The 21,143-nt window shown below is 35.5% G+C and overlaps 1 protein-coding gene and 1 long non-coding RNA gene across 3 annotated transcripts in view; one reads left to right on the top strand and one right to left on the bottom strand.

The window, feature by feature from the left end:
* The window catches only part of LOC112127579, a 94,120-nt gene extending 87,584 nt beyond the window's left edge, over positions 1 to 6,536 (top strand). Inside the window, exons 2-3 of one of the 2 annotated variants that reach the window (XR_002910636.1) lie at positions 5,712 to 5,868; positions 5,965 to 6,536. This is a non-coding gene — a long non-coding RNA (uncharacterized LOC112127579). Of the gene's footprint in view, positions 1 to 5,711; positions 5,869 to 5,961 lie in introns of both variants that reach the window. The other variant, XR_002910635.1, reaches the window with a different exon arrangement.
* Positions 6,537 to 6,922: 386 nt separating this feature from the next.
* The window catches only part of LOC106670329 (extensin-like), a 35,077-nt gene continuing 20,856 nt past the window's right edge, over positions 6,923 to 21,143 (bottom strand). The window contains exon 3 of the mRNA XM_014400539.2: positions 6,923 to 9,763. Coding sequence (XP_014256025.1) covers positions 7,178 to 9,763 — 2,586 coding nt within the window. The 3' untranslated portion in view covers positions 6,923 to 7,177. The remainder of the gene's footprint in view (positions 9,764 to 21,143) is intronic.

The following is a 21,143-nucleotide window of genomic DNA, read 5'->3' as shown; positions in this document are numbered from 1 at the left end:
ACATTTTCGAAAATGGTTGAACAAACTTGGTTGCATTTTTATCGAACATAAAAAAATAAATTTACAATTACAGGTTCTTTTATCTAAAAGATTAAAAACAATCGATTTGTAATTTTCACTCATTACATTTCATATTGTTTATGATATTTTACATTTTAAAATAATGAAGATTTCTATTAATATATCTTTATATAATAGGTGTACTTAAAAATATAAAAATAAACGATCACATATGAATAAACTCGACAGAACGCAAGTACACTATTGGTTAAATGTTCTGAAACCATTACACTAATGTATTTTACGCTACGCTTTCTGTTAGTGTAACACATAAAAGTTTAAATTTAATATCAATTCTTTGAATGTAAAAATGTTATTAAGGAAATTATCTTCCTTAATTATCTTATTAGATAAGATGATTTTGTTCAAATTAAAAACATGCCAATAGAAAACAACACATATACACGGTTTTCTGAAAATATGTACGTAATATAGTCAATGGTCTAAAAATATAGTATTTCGTTCGTACAATGTGAAGTCTGTAAACTTAACTACGACTGAACTTGACGAGAGAGAAGAAGTGCAGTGTTAAACCGTTAGATTGCAGAAGCGTATAGACCTAGCTGAAACTGCAACCTTACGCTGGACATCTCTCCTTATTGCCCTCGTCCACAGGTATAAATACTAGGACGTTTTTTAGTGATATTCGATCATATCTTTTTTATGCCAATGCGTTACTACACTCATCGAAAAACGATAGATCGTATTACGTAATTTTATTATTATTTCTTTTCATTCCGATTGATTTTTTATTGTTTATGTTAGGCAAGTGTGTCTGTCTTAAATTCGTGAGAGTGAAAACAACTTCGCTCAACAGTTCGTCATACTGTTAAAAATTAATGTTTCACTGTCATGTTACTAGGGATGGTTTTTTCATTTGGTGGTAGTGACGATTTAAATAATGAGTTATATAATAAGTTCCAAAAGCCAGGACCGCAACACGTGCCCTGGCGGCAGTATTTGGTCAATTTTCTTCGTATAACTGTAGGCTTCGTTGCCAATTGTGCGGTTCTGTCCTTAAAATAACTCACTGCAAGTTTGTATAAATTTTTGGGACAATTTTTTTAAAGTTTACTGAAGATTCAAATCCCTTTAACGTCTAGGAGTATGATTAAAATTTCTTCTTCCATTTCTAGACAACCTTCTGCAATTTTTTTATGTTTCATCAAAATAGTGCTATACTGAGGAGTAAAACTGTATTGCTTGTCGCTTAGATTGTTTCTTCTGCGATGGAAGTGAATTATGCGCTCGGTGATTGAAGTAATTTTTCAAGCCATTTTCCATAAAACGATATGAGGCTAATTGGTCTGAAATTGTCCACACTATTGCATGATTCCTTACCAGGTTTAACCAACGTTATTATTTATGATTCCTTCCAAATTTTTGGAAAAATGCCGCTTTTTTTATACATTCATTAAAAATTGAGAGGAATAGGTTGGGGTATGTCTAAAAAACCCTTGCAATTATATCTTTTATTAGTGATCTGACCCTGGAGACTTATTAATTTGATGTTTATGTGTATATGTATATTAATGTGCATATAGATATGTATATCATTGTAAACAACAATTTTTGCTTGTTGAATTTGATATAGAGTTGTATACTAAATCAATAAATGAAAAAGTAATAACAGGGGTACTTATCTATTTATAAAAGTTAATCGATAAAAAAAATCAACAAAACTCCGTGAAACTGCTAAATTATAAACTATTGAGCTGTTAGATTTGATCACACTTTGTACTTTTCTTAACGAGGGTATTTCGAGTTCGAGGGCATCTGAACCATTCGGGGGGAGGGGTAATTTAAAAAAAAGCCCATTTATAAGTATATCAGGTCCGAAGAATGTAGGCCTGCTGGATTCGAACTCGTAACCATTACCTTACAATGATGAGCACCGCACAGCAGGACAAAGGTAGCAAAAAAATCGATTTCCTAATAACTGAAATTTTGATAATCAAATTCACTTTTCTTACAGTATTTGAGCCCCGGAATAAGGCTGTAATAATGGTTTTTCTGTTAAAAATTGATCCTGTACAGTAATCACTGCCAAAACCTGAAAATTTTAAATTTTGCAAGATATACAGGTATTTTTTGAATATTGTCTCCACCCCCAAGCAGCGGTTGATTGTAAAAACTCGTTCACCTTAATTTCCTTTTGTGTACACACCCAAATATGAGATAAAGACAATAAATAATTCAACTTTGGGATGGAATCAGGTGGGTTAGTTGAGAGAAAACCAACAATATTCAAGGAATATTCGGTTTTTTAGACGTAAAAAAAAGCTTCGTTGTTCTTCGCTTTGGCACCGTCTCTTCTCGGTTCTATACACATTGAAGTACTATCCCTGTTGCTTTCAGCTGCTTATTCCTTCCCTATCCCTTACAGCATTGTTTCAAATAGAGCGATTTCGCCTAAAATCTCGAAAAGACAATAAATTTGGACGCTTTCTGCTTAGTTGAAGGATTGTACCTTAACTGTTACTGTTCGTTTACTGTGTAGAATCCGAATCAATAACAGAAATATCGTACCATGGAACGTTTTTGTTAATAGAACGTATATCTATAAAGGATAACGGACGAAGTGCAAAACGGTTGTTGACTTGTGTAGTAGGTACATAATGATAGTTATTGGTTGTTAGTTTATAGCTGTTTTGTCAGTTCAGTTTTTGTTTATTACACATTCATGGAATAACAAATTATTGTAATCGATCAATATACCCATTCTAATTACATTCCATTCACACAGACAGAGAACTGCAAAATTGAATTTTTTGAAAGTGTGCAATTTTAATGAAAAACCAAAATTTTAAAAATTTCGTTTAAAAAAGCCAGTTGACTTTAACAGAAATAGTAAAAACAATGACTATTGAGAAGGTCGTAGGTTCAGTTTATATTTTAAACGCCCTTTTAAAAATTTTAGTGTGAAATTTATTTAAAAAAACGTGCGCAAGCTTCATTTTCGTTATTTCAGAACGGGATTTTCAATTAGTTATTTGCGAATAAGGCATCTTAATTCTTTTTTCAAAGTTATATTCCTGATCAGCGTTCAATTTCGTTTAAGGAGTTGAGGTTTTCAGTATTTGTCCCTGTTTATTTACACTTCGTGTTTCAACAGAATAATAATAGTTATTCAGATAGAATTATTTTCAGTGGGTCCATCTGATCCAATACGCTAAATTATTTTTTTTCTACATGTAGCGATATTCGTCTACCGTCCACAATTTTGGACAGTTTCCTGTAGCCCATCCGATTCGACCCCGTTGATGACACTAACTTTTTCATTTCAACCAAAACCTTACATAAAAAGATTAATTAATTGAAAGAAGCAATTTGGTTAAAAGACCAATAAATATAATGGATTTAATAAATTGAATTGTTTATCGATAATAGGTAAACTGGCAATAATCCATTCTACATTTGTATTGTTGACAATTTCCGTGTTGACATTCCTGACCATCTCTTTCGATTTGTCAATTCTTGCTGTTTGTTTTAGTTCAGACTTTATCCCACGTGGGTGCCAGTCGTAATTAGGTCGGCCAGAGAGGTGGTGACCAGTAATGAACAAACACCTGGCAATTGTCGCAGACCGCCCACGACAAACGATCCAATCCGATGATTTGTTGGAAAGCGTTTTCTTTAAACGGCTACATCCCTCTAAATGACTTTTGGGAATTACGTTTATACACAATTGAGTTCTAAATAATCCTGTATAAAGAGATATATTTGAATCTGCTATCAGCATACATCTGAGTTTATTGGTCATATATCTCTTCGAATGAACTGTCTTTGTATTGTTAATTTTTAAATTCCAGACAGCACACTTTCAACAAATTAGGTCAATACGTAAAAAATTGTAACGTGACAACATAAAATAAAGGGTATTACTCGTGATTTATTATGCACAAATAATCTCACTGTTTAGACGGCACAAATACTTACAGCACGAATAATAAAATTATTTTACTGAATATGTTTAACAATAATTCACATTACTCGAAAAATTAAAAATTAAAAACTTTTCTCTAAATTATACGAAATTATCGCATTATGTAGGTTAATTTTATTGAATTATTAGCATATTAGTTATGATTTGTGGTTTAATGTGACAGTTCACATTTTTTCAAATTCATATTATAGATTATCCAGAAAAAGTGAGATGGTCATCAGACCGCATCTCACGATTTCTGAATAATCTTCGACTAACGGTCAGTAATCACCACACATTCATACTATAGGTTAAAATTAAAAAGAGTTCCTGTTTACGACCTACGCACTGCCACCAATACGGGTCTATTATCCAATTCTTTTGCCACATCTGCTCAATCTTGTTTCTGCTGCTCCGAGCATAAATGCCTTTGAAATCTGTAGTTAGCAGTTCAAATATTATACTAGTCCTAACATATCCTAGTTTTCGAAGGCTCTTGCCTGGAACCCATTAAAGGAGGACTAATTATTAATTTCTTGCTTGATGGATCTACGTTTTTGGCAGTTCGATAGACAAAAAAGTTCAGGTCCAATAGGTATCCACATAACTTCCCATGGCCAATTTATCAGCCAGTAACGTTGCCCTTCTGCCCTTTGTGCACTGGTTCCCAGGCTGCGGTAATTTTGGTTTTATATCCAATGATTGACAGTCCCAAACGGCTCTAGACTTTATTACTCATGAGATGAAAATTTAAACAATGTTTATAAATCCTACGCTCTGAATATGATCTCAATAAAGATCGAAAAGTTGGCACCATAAAGAAAATGTTTTTCTAAAACCTACGCCACACCAGACCGCATCTCACGACTTCCAAATAATCGTCAAGTAACGGTCACTAAACACCACACATTATTAATTACAGTTAATGGTTTATTGCTTTGTAGCTATTATTTTGTAATGGGCGGGCGCTCTTGCTAACGGGACGATTACTGGCAATATCGTTGATGTCGTTTTCAAATTCCTCCCTTTATGAACCAATTAAAATTGTCTAAATATAATTATAAATTACATATTCATAGAAATTGCAGTTGGGACCAACTTGGAGCAACTTGTCAAAAAAATGTTGTGGTAAAACAATGCCACTGCTATTTTATTTATATTTTTTATATTTATCACTACCTACTGCTCCACAAAATATTACTTGCCAATTTAGTAATATTAAGACATTTATTTTTTATAATTCAGGTGCTCTTGAGGAATTTCGTCCCAAATCTCAAGTAACGTTACTTTCAGCTCACCTAGGTTGTACAAAGGTTATTTCTTTGATTTACCCAACGTCCGAGCGCGTCCCAAAAGCACTCATCGCTGTTCATATCAGGGATAGGGGCTGGCCTTCTTAGAAGGTAAATATTGACATCTTGAACATACTGCACAACACTAGTGGCGACAGTTGGTCTTGAATTATGTTGCATAAATAAAAACGGCTCGCCAATAACAGGAGCGAACGACACCACATATTCCTCAAGAATTTCTGTCAGATTTCTGCATTAAGTGACAGCCTATTAAAAACGTGTAACTCCATGTATATCTCCACACCATAAGTTGTATATCATACCACATCTATCCATTCCACCATAACTTGTAACCTCCTCTCTCTTATTATACTGTCTATTATACTCAGAATATAATTAAGCTTTAAACTTACTTCCGAACGTCCCTCTTCCAGTAATGCTGCGTTGGCTGTAGAGCTCTACAGCTACTCCATAGACTGGAAGACGTCCGTCCGGTGAAAGAAGAGAAAACTGGGATTCGTCTGATTATACACATTACAGTTTCTATCCAATGTCGGTATCCCATGTAATCTCTAAGCGGTCCCATCGATGGTAAGTGCTGGACCCGTTGCTGACCTTATGGTGACTCATTTCTACAAGTTTTCTTCTTACTCTTTCATCGCTAAAGTTTTTAAAATGTTTCAGAAGCAGTGGGAAACAAATGTCTTACAGAGTGAAATTTGATAAATTGGTCGTCAGCAGGTCTCCTAGCTCATGGACGTGAGCTCATGAATCTTCGTTTCAGGCAAATCTAAAACTCTGGAATCGAAACACTGATTTCTTCCATCCTCAACAGTGTAATGGCACGGGCAGCCTGCTCGCTGATTATAGGCATTTTTATAAACGTTTTGTCCTGTGCCACCAACACAATAATAAATTTGTGTGTTTTAAAGGATTAACTCCCATTATTGATGATTTTCATTGTGTAGATTTAAAATCAAATTAGAAATTTAGCGGTTTTGCCACCCAATCGGCGACAAAAACAAATACTTTACGTCTCATATTATAATTATGAAATCATTTTTAAAGCAGTGAGACAAAAAATATGGCCAAAACATTGTCAAATTAAAAAAGAAATATAAATTTGAAAGTGCGCCCCTTTTTTGTTGTCTAGCTTGGTTGTTATATTTGTGTTAAATTGATAAAATCAGGCAAGTATATGTAGGGTCAAATTGGGTTTTAAAGTTTATCATTAAACGTTATAAATGTTATTTTTACGTACATGGTATATGCATTTTCTTTTAAAAATATACATTATAGCATATATAACAAATTTGTAGGTTTTTCAAACTTTTTTTTCACTGCCTTGTGTTTAATTTTACGAAAATTGCAGAATCAATTGATCAAAATCTATATGACGTAAGGATTTCATAATGTTTAATTTATCTATAATATGTTATTAAAAATTATGTTTAGAAAAGCACGGCTTAACACTAATAATGTAAATGAACTTTATTAAAGTACGTTTTACGTATTTAATAGTACCTAAAATAATCATTTTTGGGCTATAATATCCTAAAATATTTACATATATACACATTATAAATATTGAAGCCCCTCCAATTATACCTCATCATTAAACGAGTTAAGGAAAACATAAACACAATAAATTATAAGTACTTTAATCGCAATAAATATTTACACACCTAATAATTGGCTTTATTAATATCAGTACAAATACGGTATCACGACACAGTTCAAAAATAAATATTTGAACTGTTGTGATTAAGTAATAAAATGCAATAAACAGACATAATTGGCACACGTTCAGTATTTACAGGTATCACACGTTTGTAAATAAATAAATATGTGAAAGGTAGATCCTAGCACAAGGCAAATGAAGACAAGAAAACAATTCGCGCTATCGCGATTCTGTTTGTGAGGTTATGTCGTAGGAATATTTGCTAGAAGGGCTGTCGAAAACGACGTAGCTTCCGTCCTTTTTATCTTCGACTAGTTGGTCCCTCGATTCTGGAAACGATGAGAACGTCTCGTTTTGTGGTTTGTTGTGATCTGGGTTAAAATAGAGTGCGATGTTGCTTGGTCTTATGTCATTCGTCGCTGATGCAGCGTTGACGGATTCTTCAACGGATAACGTTTCGGAATCTGACGATTCATGCTTAATCCTGACGAGCTCTGAACCACTCGGTAAGCTGTCGGGGCCGTAACTATGCTGCACTGCTTGCACCGTGGATGGCTGTTGTTCGATTGCTGATAATATATTTTGCAACAGTCCACGGGGAAGGATTTGTTCCGGATTAGATCCAGATGATCCGCCTTGTACCTGCAAGTCGTAGGTTCCTTGGTTTCCTTGTAGTTTAAAGTCCAAAGCGTTTCCGAAATCTATACTTTGAGACTGAGTGATATCGGCGTTTTCCAGGCCTAGAGAATTCGCGATTTCTCCGTGATTGAAATCGTTAGAACGTGATGGTTCGGCCGGTACGGCATAACTGGGAGCTTCCTCTGAATGTGCTCCATGACTCTGATAGCCACCAGGTGGTGTCAAATCTACAGATGGTGACTGGTCGAATGAATTCTGAAGTCGGAACGGTTGTCCGACTGAAAGGTCATGATGAGACAACGATGCTGCATAATGATTGTTATCGTCATCTGGAACGTGTTGAGGCACTTCAGGAACGCTCGGTGGAATGTACGTACCCCCTTGGAATGGCCGTCCATGACCGCTGGTTTTGAATTCTACAGATTCCCCTATAGCTTCTATTAAACCTTTTGGGACCGGCTCTCTGAATTTAACCGGTACCTTAGGTTGTAGGTTTGGCCCTTCTATTTGTTTACCAGAGGGCACTCCATAAGCTAGACCTAAAGGTGGAGGTTTATGCTGGTGTCCCACTTCAGGTGGAGGTGTTCCGCAGCAGCTTGCGATCGGAAAACCAAAGTTACCGGTGTCTGCATGATTTTGAGGTACCCCATATGACTGGCTCGGGGGTGATGCAAATGAGTTACTTGGAGGTCCATAACTGTCGCTCGGTGGAGGTCCGTAGCTGCCGCCAGGCGGTGGAGGTCCGTAGCTGCCGCCAGGCGGTGGAGGTGGGCCATAATTATTGCTGGGCGGTGGACCGTAGCTACCCGCCGGCGGTAATAGTGAGCTTTGATCATGACCTGATGGGGGTCCATATGATCCACTTGGAGATGGTGGTGGCCCGTAACTATCCTGTGGGCCACTTGATGGCGGTCCGTAGGAACCACTCGGAGGCCCATATGTTCCACTAAGTGGTGGCGGTGGTTCAAAATTCTGATTTAGATCATGGCCACCATGACTTCCATGACCTCCTTCAAAACTGAACGGACTTTGATTAACAGATGGAGCACTTAGATCGACCCCAAGACCATTGTTTGTCGGTGGTCCGTATGTGTCACTCGGATGACCTCCTGCGTTTTGCGGAGGGCCATAGTCTTGTGAAACATGTCCTCCAGTAAGTGGTGGAGGAGGACCATCATATCCGCCTCCGTCACTATGGTGATGATGATGACCGGAATCTGGCGGACAGTTTCCGTCAGGATGTGGTGATAAACCTGGTATCGGTTGCCATCCATCATATGTTATTTCCGGAGGAGTGGGTGGTGACGGAACACCAGGAGGAGCATGTGGAACACCATAAGAACCACTAGGAGGACCGTATGTTATCTTGGGTGGACCATAAACTGGCTTTGGAGGGCTTAGATTATGTTTTGGTGGACCATAAGTAGATTTCGGCGGACCACTACTATGGTGTTTAGGTGGGCCGTATACAGGTTTCGGTTTAGGCGGCCCGTAAAACTGTTTGGGAGGAGTGAAAGAGTGTTTCGGAGGACCGTATACTGGTTTAGGTTTAGATGGAGGCGGACCGTACACGGATTTTGGAGGACCGTACGAGTGCGAAGGAGATGATGGTCCGAACTTATTAGGGGGTCCATAAACAGGTTTTGGTGGGCCATAGTGTGGTTTTGGTCCGTGAAAAGATGGGCCGTGGTAACTGCCACCTCCTCCTCCGCCAAAATGCTTTGGCGGTTTATGCGGTGGAGGGCTTAAATCGGGCGGACCGTATTCCGGCTTTGGTGGAGGTCCATATTCAGGTTTTGGCGGTCCGTACACCGGTTTTGGTGGTCCGTACACTGGTTTTGGTACACCAAAATTTAAAGACGGTGGTGGGCCGTATGAATCCGACGGGGCTGGTGGTGGTCCATATTCGTCTTGAGGAAGTTTAGGCAGTGGTGGTGGTCCGTAAACTGGCTTCGGACCAACATGGGGATGCGGTGGTCCATAACTATCTGCTGGCAAAGGAGCTCCATAGGAATCACTTAATCCAGTCGGTGGTACTCCAAAACCGGATGGAGCTTCTCTCCTATTTACATTTCCTGATGCTGCTTGCTCAGTGTCATTAGTCTGCTGTGTCAATACTGCGCCACAATAATTGCATATCGCCAGCAAACACCAAATTAGGAATACCTAAAACAAAATAAATACCCATTTTATATTACAGAAGAATTATTTTCAACATGTATAAATATTATGAAAATTCTGAAACACCCATCGGAAGCCTTTATGCGTTTTCAAATGAAACTAGGATTCATCCCTGCAGTTATCTGACCCTTTAGCCTTCTGATTAATAGCAAAGGTCACAAGAAGACGATATCTAATAGTCGAAGATATCAGTTGTAAAATACTTTTTAACTTGGGGGTCACGAAGTACTTTCACCTTGAATAGCTAGTCCCTTTCTTTGCACGCCACCACTAGAGAGAAAGAAATTCCGCATAAATTGATGAAGCAAAAATTAAACATCTTCATCGACCGTTTGAATATTTGACACTTATATCAAATGTAAGAGTAAATCATAAAACTCATCTTAAGGTTTATAATCATAATAGGCGATATAAAAATAGGATATGGCACAAAATCAAATATTTCAATGGAGGTATTCCTCGCTGTGAAAGTATTCAGAAAATTGGCAGATCGAAGAGAAATGTCAGAGGTTGGCCAGGGTCAGTGGGATAGGACCTGCTTCACAAGCGAAAGTGTGGTCGGTGCCCTGAGAATTCTTTAAAGACTGATTACAATAATTGGCCTCATTATTTCCAGCAGAAAGCCCACCATTTCCAGCTGTCACGTTGTAAAACCGTCACCGGAGCTCACATAGCCGTTTTCATTATGTAGGATTTTATAAGTACGAAATGAGAGCAAAAGTTTTACTCTGAGGGCAAACTCGATTCGTCTTCCACTCTGAGAAAAAAACAGGGGGTTCAGTTATTGGATCTGAAGGGAAAAGGATTCGCCCTAGGAGGGTAGATGGACGGAAATAGAGTTTCGAGTTGGAGTAATGTGTAAATATTTGAAGAGAGTCACGTGACCGTGTTGAGAGCAGTGGACAATTCGCTTTCTTCACATCATAATAGAGATTGTTTTTACCATACTAGTGCTATTTTGGAACATAGACTGATGTTATCAACACAGCATCCTTTCTAAAGTAAAATGACTATAAACCGACAGCAGTTCAATTTCAAAAAACCACCAGTCTAAATAACTTTGTTTGATATAGGAAAATGTGAATAAAGTACAAAGAACAGTCAAACGGATAATAATAGTCTGTATTATCCGATAGAAAAGTCGAACTTATTTAAGTTACAATACAACAATAACACAATAAATATTGCTCTATCGATTAAAATAATAATTATAACAAGACGAGAAATTTATAAAGTTCTTTTTAACACTATAGAGCAACGTTTTTCCGTTTCATAAAACAGAAAAAATAAAGAAATATAATTCAAACTGACAGAGTTTTATCTTTTAATTATTGTTTTGTTGGTAATTAATCTATACATTTCTATAACTTAATAACATATTTATGTATATTCATAGGATTATAATTTCAAAGTGATTTCCAAATATCTTGTCATTTATTAGAACATTTGCGTCATGGTTTGGTGAATAATTAAATGGTTAAATCTCATGATTCAGATTTAAAAATAATTCAAACAGGGGTTTTTGTGTTAATAACAATTGTACAGAAACTCTTTCGACATCAGGAAAATATGCAGTTACAAATTTTTGTGTTAAAATTATAATTAGTTCTACTGTCATTGTTCAACATTGTTCAATAATAAACTATCAATATTTGTTTGTGTGCTTGAGAGATCAATTGATTCATTTAGGCTTTTCAAACGCCAACGATTTTTGCCTATTTTTTCTTTGGTCATTTGGTTTAGTTGGATAGTTGATAGTTTGGTAAACCCAACCTAGTTTCATTCAGTATAAAGTGGAAGAAATTGGTATGTGACAACTGTAAGAAATTCTAAAATTTAAAAAATATTTGGTATATTCTAAATAATTGGATAAGTACGTCCATAAAAAACCTTTACCAATAATGTTAGTTCCTTCTAATCTGATTTTAATTTAGTTAATTGTTAAACAAATGATTGTTAAAGAAATTAAGACAGCTAATGAAGTTGTCATACAGAAATCAACAATCATAAATCTATGATTGAAATTTATATATATATATATATATATATATATATATATATATATGTATGCATGTATATTGTCGACATACTAGTGCCCTAGTTTCCCAAAAAGTACATAAACGAGAATTAAAATCGAACCGTAATTTTTTAGCATATGCTCTACTTTTAATATTTGCAAGTATTAGTGCTTTTAATTTATGAAAATACGATAGTTACAAAAATGAAAGTGTCCTTTTTAAATACAATAGTAACCAACATTTTTGTTTCCATATTCATCAAGATTAAAAATGGCCAAATTTTAAATTGGTTCAAAAAAACGTTATATATTAATAAAATAACTCGTTAAATCAAATGGAGAAAACATTTTCATAAAAGAAATGTTTGTTTAGCTTTTCTTTTATTTTAACTCAGCGTCCTAAACTATTCCTAAATTATTTGAAATTGAAAAATAATTTAATAATATTAACATAAATTTACATAACTGTTAAAAAATTATTAACGTTATTTATAATAACGGTTCGAGTGTTTGGCCTTCATTTGATAAACAGTAACCTGATCTTTCAGAAATGCATCCCTCGTTGAAAATAGGATAGTTTGCGGATCTAGTTCGTAGCAAGTCTCTGTTACACATTTTCCCAGCCAGTGCTAATTTCACTGTAGAGTTTAATATTACGAGTACCCCCAGAAGGGGCTTGAAGAACGGCCAGACGAGCGAGCCCTTCTGGATAGAGCACACTGTATTCTTTGCTGGGGGCGTCGGTGGCCGCAATGGTTCAGGCGTTGACACGGTGCTCATCACTGTAAGGTAATGGTCCCGGGTTCGAATCTAGCGGCCTTGCATTTGAACCCGTCATACTAACTTGATTTTTTTTCAAAAACACCGGCACCCTGAGGGTTTATATGATCTCTGCTGTTCCGAACACTCGTAAAATATAAAAAAAATACAATAATAAAAATAAATTTTTTGCTGACTGTAATATTTAACCTTTCCACACGTTTAAATATTGCCGTATTCTATTACATTTCATACATATACATTTACACATTCATTTTATCACAAAAATAACTTAATGTATGTTTGGCTATGTAGTGACATAGCCTACACGAAATACTACTATGGACTCACTTCTAAAACTAAAAAACCGACTGTTGGTATGCAGGGAGTTTTTCATCTCAATGAACTTCTATTAACGATAAAAATATTCATACACACCTGGAGTGAGTCGGTAGTTTTAATTTTACTCGATCATTCAATTCCGTCATTCTCACACACTTAAACATTCACGCTTATAAACACAATCACCCGTGGCGGTAGTCACCGGGCTTTGATAATACGCCAGACCTTTAACTCTGTCTATCATACTAATCACATCATTCTAGTTGCGTTCGTTATATGCAGTCATACACTTATATTATTTTCAAGCAAATAATTTATCTCAATTATCACTGTCATAGTTTCATACTTTTCTTTCATCGAGGTTAAGTTGCATTTTTATTTGCATTCGACTAATAGAGGTCTTTTGTTGACACTTTCTCCACTTTTGTTAAAGGGAGTAAATTTGTTATAAAATTTATTGTTTAAACAAGTCCTTGTTTGTTGTCCCAACTACGCCCTCTACCCTCCTTGCATCCTTTGTAGACGTCACAGACGTACTTTCCTCTGATCCCCATCCTTCAATTGATTCCAAATACACGCCCAACGAATAACGAAATGGAGCAAATTTTGGAGGGAAAAAATAACGAAAACAAATGCACCGATGTTCCAGTTCCTTTCTGAAGCAATGCATATCAAACGATATACCTCAACAACATTCCTGTCCATACAATCGGACATCTCTATAAAGTATCTGGACGCAAATCTTGGACGTCGAGAAAAAAATGACGCTCTAAAACCTCTTCTCAAACCCATTTGGAATATAGACTAGAATTATGGGGCTCCGCTAAGCCGATAAATATCCAATGAATTTAGTCCGTCCAATCCAAAGTCCTCAGATTCATAGTGAATATCCCCTACTAGGTCTTCAGTACTACCTTCCACAACCAATAAAAATAAAACAAATATAATAACTCACATAACACAAATAAAATACACACTAAATTTTATAAGTTTCATGTTAGTCTCCACACACCAAACCACTAGCCCAATCCATGCCCAAAATAATATATCCCTATAATCCAGTCAGACGACTAAAGTAGAGGTGGTACCGGGGACCTCGCCAAGGACTAGCCCTCGTATAAAGTTGGAAGAATGATTGCTAACCCCTCTCAAAACATATATTTAGACGTGTATTGATAATGTGTACAAATTCCATAAAATTACAAAATATATTATTTTATACAGATAGTAATAAATATTTTCTTATAAAAAAAGGTGACCTTGATTTGTACAAACTAAACAGGAAAGCTAAACTAATATTCCTTTTAGGCGTTTTATGTAAGGTATTGGTTGAAATGAAAAAAGTATTGAGCCGAAAGTCGTGGGTTCGAATCCCGCTCGTGACACTAACTCCTTCACTTCAATCAATACCTTACTTAAAGATTAATTAATTGAAAGCAGTTATTTGATCAATCGGTCAACGAAATATAATGGATTTAATAAGTAAAACGAAGTATATCTTCACTAAAAGCTCTCCGTGGCCATTTCATTTGTCGCAGAGAATCGAATCCTGATTACACGACATTTGAAAAATGCAAAAAAGAGGGACAATTCGAAAGGTAGGTTGACATGGGGAGTTGGTGTCCGAGTGGATCGAAGTCACGATACCTCAAGTGGTTAGAGCAGCGGTGTATTTAGCCGAAGGTCGTGGGTTCGAATCTCGTTCGTGACACTGACTTTTTATTTCAACCAATATTTAACATATAGATTAATTAACTGAAAGAAGTTATTTGATCAATCGAACCACGAAATATAAGGAAAAGGTTCTCACATTTTTCTGAACAGATTTTCAACTGATTTTCGCCATTTTTCATAAAATCAAACGGACTTGATGAATTGATGATAGAATTTTTTTTAAGTTTTGAATTAATTGAGAGTAAGAACTGAATTAATGGGAATTATTTAACTGTTTCAAATTAGACTACTGTTAAAAAATATATTTTAACTTTTTTCTGGGTTCAGTAGTTTTTGACAAAACCAGGGGTGACACGAGTAACTTTTTCGGTATTGAATTATCGACACTTTTTCACGTACGAAAGTGGTGATGTGATGACTTTTATCTTTTATCTTACTTATCTGTGATTTCTTTTATACTTACTACACGTTTATTTATATTTTTAAATTTACGTATGGGCACCAGTTAAACCTGTAAAACCTATTTTGCAAGAATGTTTAATTAAATTCGTAAGTGAAAAACTTGATCTAGAGCGTACAGTAATAACTATCAGTTTTAAGTACAACAGTTTCCCGATTAATGGTGTGATGACCTTTTGTACTTACTATACGTTTATTTATATTTTTAAATGTTTGTATGGACGACAATTAATCCTAAAAACCCATTTTACAAGAATGTTTAATTAAATATTTAAACCGTATAGTATAAGTTAAAACCCGTTTGTCCCGCAACAAATTTAGTTCGAGCGTTGTTTAACGAGGCGAAACCAGATTAGCAGTCTGACCCAACGGGAAAATCCGAGAAATGGCCAACCTCGTTTGTCAATTTGGGAAATGGGGCAGCAAACAACAGCCGTGTTTACCGAGGTCCAGGTACCGAGGAATTTATCTTGTGAACCCAGAGCCAGTACCCGGGACACGACGGCGGTCAAATCAACGATAGCTTGCAAATTGCTCAATATCGGCATCACGGCGTCTGTAATCGCATTATTCCCGAACGGAGGGTTCTATGCAGCAAATTAATATATTCCTGTCCTGAAGCGGAATCATCCATTATTCAAGTAGGTGTCCCTCTCTTTAGTTTTAATGTCTCTTCCAGGGATGATGAAGCCGAGGGAAAGGAGTCAAACAGTTCTAATTTCGTTACAAAGGGTTGATTTGATCATCTACAACGGTACAACCATTTGAATCTTAATGCACTTTTAACTGCGTCATTTTCGAATCTTAGGAAAATAACGAAAACCCTAAATTTCTACGAGGATATAACATTTGTAATATTGACATTGACTTTAAAAAGTAATTTAATTAGAATAATTATAATTACAACATAATACTGTTACTTTCTTACTCCCAACTCCAACTGTACTTTTTTTAAACGTAAGATAATTCACAATTATTATTTATACTTTCAAACACCATTATAAACAAAGAAACAAAAAATGCCTTACAATTGTCGTTATTGTATAGAAAGTAGAGAAAAAGGGGATACATAATTTTTAGTAAAATGATGGAGAGGCCGTAGTGAAAGTTCGTGATCGACGAGATTGATTCAAATAAAGAGTGAAAACTTCATATATGGACAAATGGCGTTTTTCTGTAAAAATAAGTATTCATTCTGTGAAAGTAGAGTTTTAATCTCGAGGCTTCGTCGGCCGGATGTATTTCCATTTAAGATATTAGAAGTTTTACCACCGTGGAATCATCATCATGGAACAAAAAAAACGTATACTTTTCATAAAATTGTGATGTTTGTATCAGTGGTATGGGATTATCGGTCGATGGTTGTTGGCATAAAGAAAATGACTTCGAATCTTGGCCGACATTTCGATTTAATTTTAAATCTTTTCCAAAGCTGTACATATATAGTATATTATTATATTATTTATTGTTACAAAATTACATATACTTTATATACATGAAGACAAAAACTTAACTTGCCGCTTGATATCTAAGTGTCCTCTTTCTTATTATGTTTTATTTCTTGCTATCAATTGGCAACCTTTGACATGGAACATGGACAACCGTCAGATACGATACGGCAAAATAGATAAACGGACACGAGGGACGGAATAAAACACAGACCAACGACTACCCAACAACTGGACTTACATAAAAAGAAAACAAGAACATTGAGATCATAAGAAGTGATAAACGTACTCAAATTTAATTATTTTAAAATACCTTATGGGCGGGATATATTTTGTTTTCTTTTAGCTGAAACGTTTTTAAAATATAATTTTATTTAAAATATGCATTATTTGCATAAGCATTGTTATTGTAAGTTCCATAAGTGTTTGTTCGTTTTTGGGGAAGTCAGAGAGAATGTGCAAAACTTATATGTGACATTGTTACCCTTCGTGAGATGTTTGTCGGCTTTTCGGTAAGTGTATCAGTCTGGTCGGTCCTATTTGCAGTAAACTTAGACTTGAACAGGTTTTTGGATAATTTTTTTCACTACCGTGGTTTCATTGTGTTGCAAGGTAGTAAACCGAACTGTACATCAACAACGTTTGCATACAACACTATGCAGATCATCTGCGATCATCTTGGTCTCTCAAGTCTGACATATCATTTCTGATATAGTCAATAGATTCGTTGGGCACAATAACCACAGACCAATGACACGTCGATAGTCAAAACCAACATAAATTTACAGACCAGGTTTTTCTGGGGTCTTTTATATGAATTTATACTTAAAATTTGTAAATAATAATAGGTCGGTTTTTCATTAATTTCAATTAATTAAGGTTTTTAGTCGAGATAAAAAAGTCAATGGCACGAGCGGGATTCGAACCCACGATCTGCTAGATACGCCGCTGCTCTACAACTTGAGCTATCGTGACCTGAATCCACTCGGATACTAACTTCCCATCTCAACCCCACCTTTTTGAATTTTCTCTCTTTTTTGCCATTTTCCAAATGACGTGTCATCTATTTGATTCTCGGCGACAAATGAAATGGCGACGGAGAGCTTTAGTGAAGGTATACTTCAATTTTACTTATTAAATTCACTAGTTTTAGTGGTCCGCTTGACCGTTGGTGTCCGAGTAGATTCAGGTCACGATAGCTCAAGTTGTAGAGCAGCGGCGTATCTAGCCGAAGATCGTGGGTTCGAATCCCGCTCGTGCCATTGACTTTTTTATCTCGACTAAAACCCTTAATTAATTGAAATATATTAATTGGTCAAGCGGACCACTAAAACTAGTGAATTTTTCATTAATGTCAAACAGTTGAAAACAGCATGGAAAGAAATTCTGAATTTAAAATGAAATCTAGCTTTCCCGAAGAAGTGATTCACTATCAGCCTCTTGTTGCAGAAAATGCACTGAAGAATGTTGTTCGCAGAAGGTTATCTCAGAACAGATCGACGTGGTGGAAGAACGGACGAACAAGGCCCCTTTCAGAAAACAAGGAGAGAGCCTTGCACAAAAACAACACTGATTATTTTATATAGGGAAATGTTAAACTTAAGCTTCTCAAATAAAAGTAGAAAGTAGAAAGTTTCATTATTTTGAGTATTTAGTATGTTCTATTTCTTAACGTATTACATTTTTATAATTCACCTAATAGTAAATGTTTGTGATTTACCTAATTATTTCTTGATATATTTACGGCTCGTATAAGCATAATTGCTTTCTGTAAGGATAATAATTATTATTAACATGATAAAATGTACATGTTTTTAAACCAATTTAAACTTTAAAAATAAAATTTAATCACCTAATAATTTAGAAAGCTACGAAACGAACACTTTCTTGTCGGCTCGACTCGTTCTGGGGTCAAAAGGTCCCACTGCGTCGTACAAATTTCTCCGGGCATGTACATTTTAGGAAGATATCCATCGTTTCTTAATTTGGGCTTGCCTACTTGCCATTTCATTTAGCGTTCCCAAAAGAGATTGGAATAGATTTTTTTGTCGTTTTATCGCCTAGGGGATTTACGACAACCTCGGCCTTGGACAGACCTGTGGGCTGTACTTGTAATGCATGTGATGCAAGCAAGCAGGCCGTCCCACTTAAAAAACGTTCCGGATTGAAACGGATAGCGAACAGAAAAGAGAACGAAGCGACCATATTTGGATCGGTGGGAATGAACTGCTTAATACTTGTCGAGATGTGTTGGATATTTCTATTCTGATCATCTTTCTTAATAAAAATATATGAGTACCTTCAAATATAATAGTATGATTAGTTCACTAGATTTCGTGGTCCGATTGACCAAATAACATCTTACAATTAATTAATCTTTATGTAAGGTATTGGTTGGGATAAAAAAGTCAGTGTCACGAGCGACCAATACATTAGTTGAGATAGAATGTAGTGTCCGAATGGATAGCTCAAGTGGTACAGCGTATTTATTCTTAGGTTATGGGTTCGAATCCCGCTCGTGACACTGACTTTTTTATCTCAACCAATACCTTACATAAAGATTAATTAATTGAAAGTATGATTAGTTTCGACCAGGCTTTTCTTGGTGATTTTGCCTGTCAGATGAATTTCGCCATATTCAGCTGTGGGTCAGTATTCTATATTCGTAAGTCGAATTTTTCCTCATTTAGTTTTTAAACTTTTAAAAAGGGCAATTGATAAAATAAAACACATTCGAATCACTAAAAAAAGGGAATAGCAGGCATGGCAGATGATCACAGGTCAGCTGGTCTACCATCTCATCCAATCCTACATATTAAAAAAGCCCTCAACTACCAATGTTGTTTCTTATTGTTTTGGTGTCAAAACAATAAGAAATATATAAAATCTGTCTATAATAACAAAATGAGAAAATCAGATTATTTTAGATAGTATTAAGCGGAAGTTCCATCCAAAATGAAACCACGGGTTGTTGAAAAAAATTCTGATATCTTATTGGAAAAAGCCTACATCCGACAAAAACAAAACTCTATTGAAAAAATCCTACAACCGACAGAAACAAAACTTTCATGTTTCCTAACCATCTAATCAATGTGCTTTGTTCATGTTCAAATCGCCGTCCGATGAAAATACAACAACAATGGGCCCTCCGTCCAAGCGTGTCAATAAATTGTCACACGCTCATTAACTTTTAAAAAGCCGGTTTCGCGTCGGTCATTTCTCTTCTTTCAAAAATGTCTTTTGGGGTGAGTTGGTGCATAACCGGTTTTTTATTATTATTGAAAAATAAGACGAGTCGACGGTAAAGTAAGTTACTTCAATTAAAGTAAATGTTTAATATATTTTTTATGCAATATTTTATACTTGTCTTTAATTATAATTAATATTCCATAAAGGTTGATGTAAACGACGGGAAGGTGAAAAAACTATGAGGTTGCATTTAAACTATTGAAATATTAATTATAATAGCCCGATCTGCCCAGCGGAAATCAAAAACGCAATGAAAATAATATGTTGGAATGGCAAGTCCGTTGGGATATTAAGACTCAAAAGTTAAAAGCGGTGAAACAGAGAGTCAAATCCTGGGTCCCGGAAAAAAATGAAGAAGAGGGAAAGGATTAATATAACACGATTGACGACTGGCCACACTCGCCTTGGCTACTATAACTCTATCTCCTCATAGAAAAGGGACCTAGGAAATACCCTCTCTGCTTCGCAGTTGTAACAGTGAAACACGTTTTAGAATAATGCACGGAGTATGGTGCGACATACCTGAAGATATGTCAATTGTTCTGAGGCATGACAGCAACTACAAAGAAAATCTCATTGCATATTTAAAATCACTCAATGGGAACATATAAACAACCACACGTTGTGTTCTCCCTCTTACTTGTATGAATGTATTTATTAATGCGAATGGTGAAGGATGCGTTGGTGAGGATATGGAGTACCCACAGGGCCAACGAATTAGGTTTACGTAATTTAATATCTATAAAGAGATGTGAGGTGTGAAAGTGATAATGTGAGTTTGTTTGCCCGCCTGCGTGTTGCTGCAAAGTACATTATAACATGGTTTTATCTAAATTGGTCTAGTATTCTTATAAAACGAATTTATTTTTTTGAAAAGTCAATGCCATACGGGCATTTTTAAGCTAGTTGTTGATATTAATTCGTTCGAAGTTTATCAACTTAATACATATACATACACACGCTACATTTAGGCATCTATGCCACAAACGTTGCCTTAGAATATGGCACGGTTTACAAAGCATAGCCTTTAAATAGTAAATGTACTACTTACGTACGTATATATATAAATTATAAAGAATACTTTCATTTTTTATTTCATTTCAGCATATAGGAAAGAATTTGACACACAAAATAGAATCAGAAAAAATTCTTAAATCGGTTTACAAAAAGTATCATTCCAATTGCAAATATAAGAATTTGCCCAGGAAAAATTTCACATTGATTAAATTGGGCTTGGAAAAGTCAATTTTGTCTAAAATCTATCATATGCAATATTTAACGTTCTTCTGCCTTGGGTTAATCAATATGAAAACTAAATGAGAAAACGATAAATTGATTAACTAACTTATAAAGCAAGTAATAAGTAAATTACGAGTAAAGTCTAATTTAAAAATTGACAAAAAAATTTAATTTGAAG

Source organism: Cimex lectularius, unplaced genomic scaffold (assembly GCF_000648675.2).
Source record: "Cimex lectularius strain Harlan isolate CLEC.00 unplaced genomic scaffold, Clec_2.1 scaffold246, whole genome shotgun sequence".
In the NCBI taxonomy this organism is placed as follows: domain Eukaryota; kingdom Metazoa; phylum Arthropoda; class Insecta; order Hemiptera; family Cimicidae; genus Cimex; species Cimex lectularius.
The sequence above is the reverse complement of the archived record's forward strand: the minus strand, read 5'-3'. Positions and strand labels throughout refer to the sequence as shown.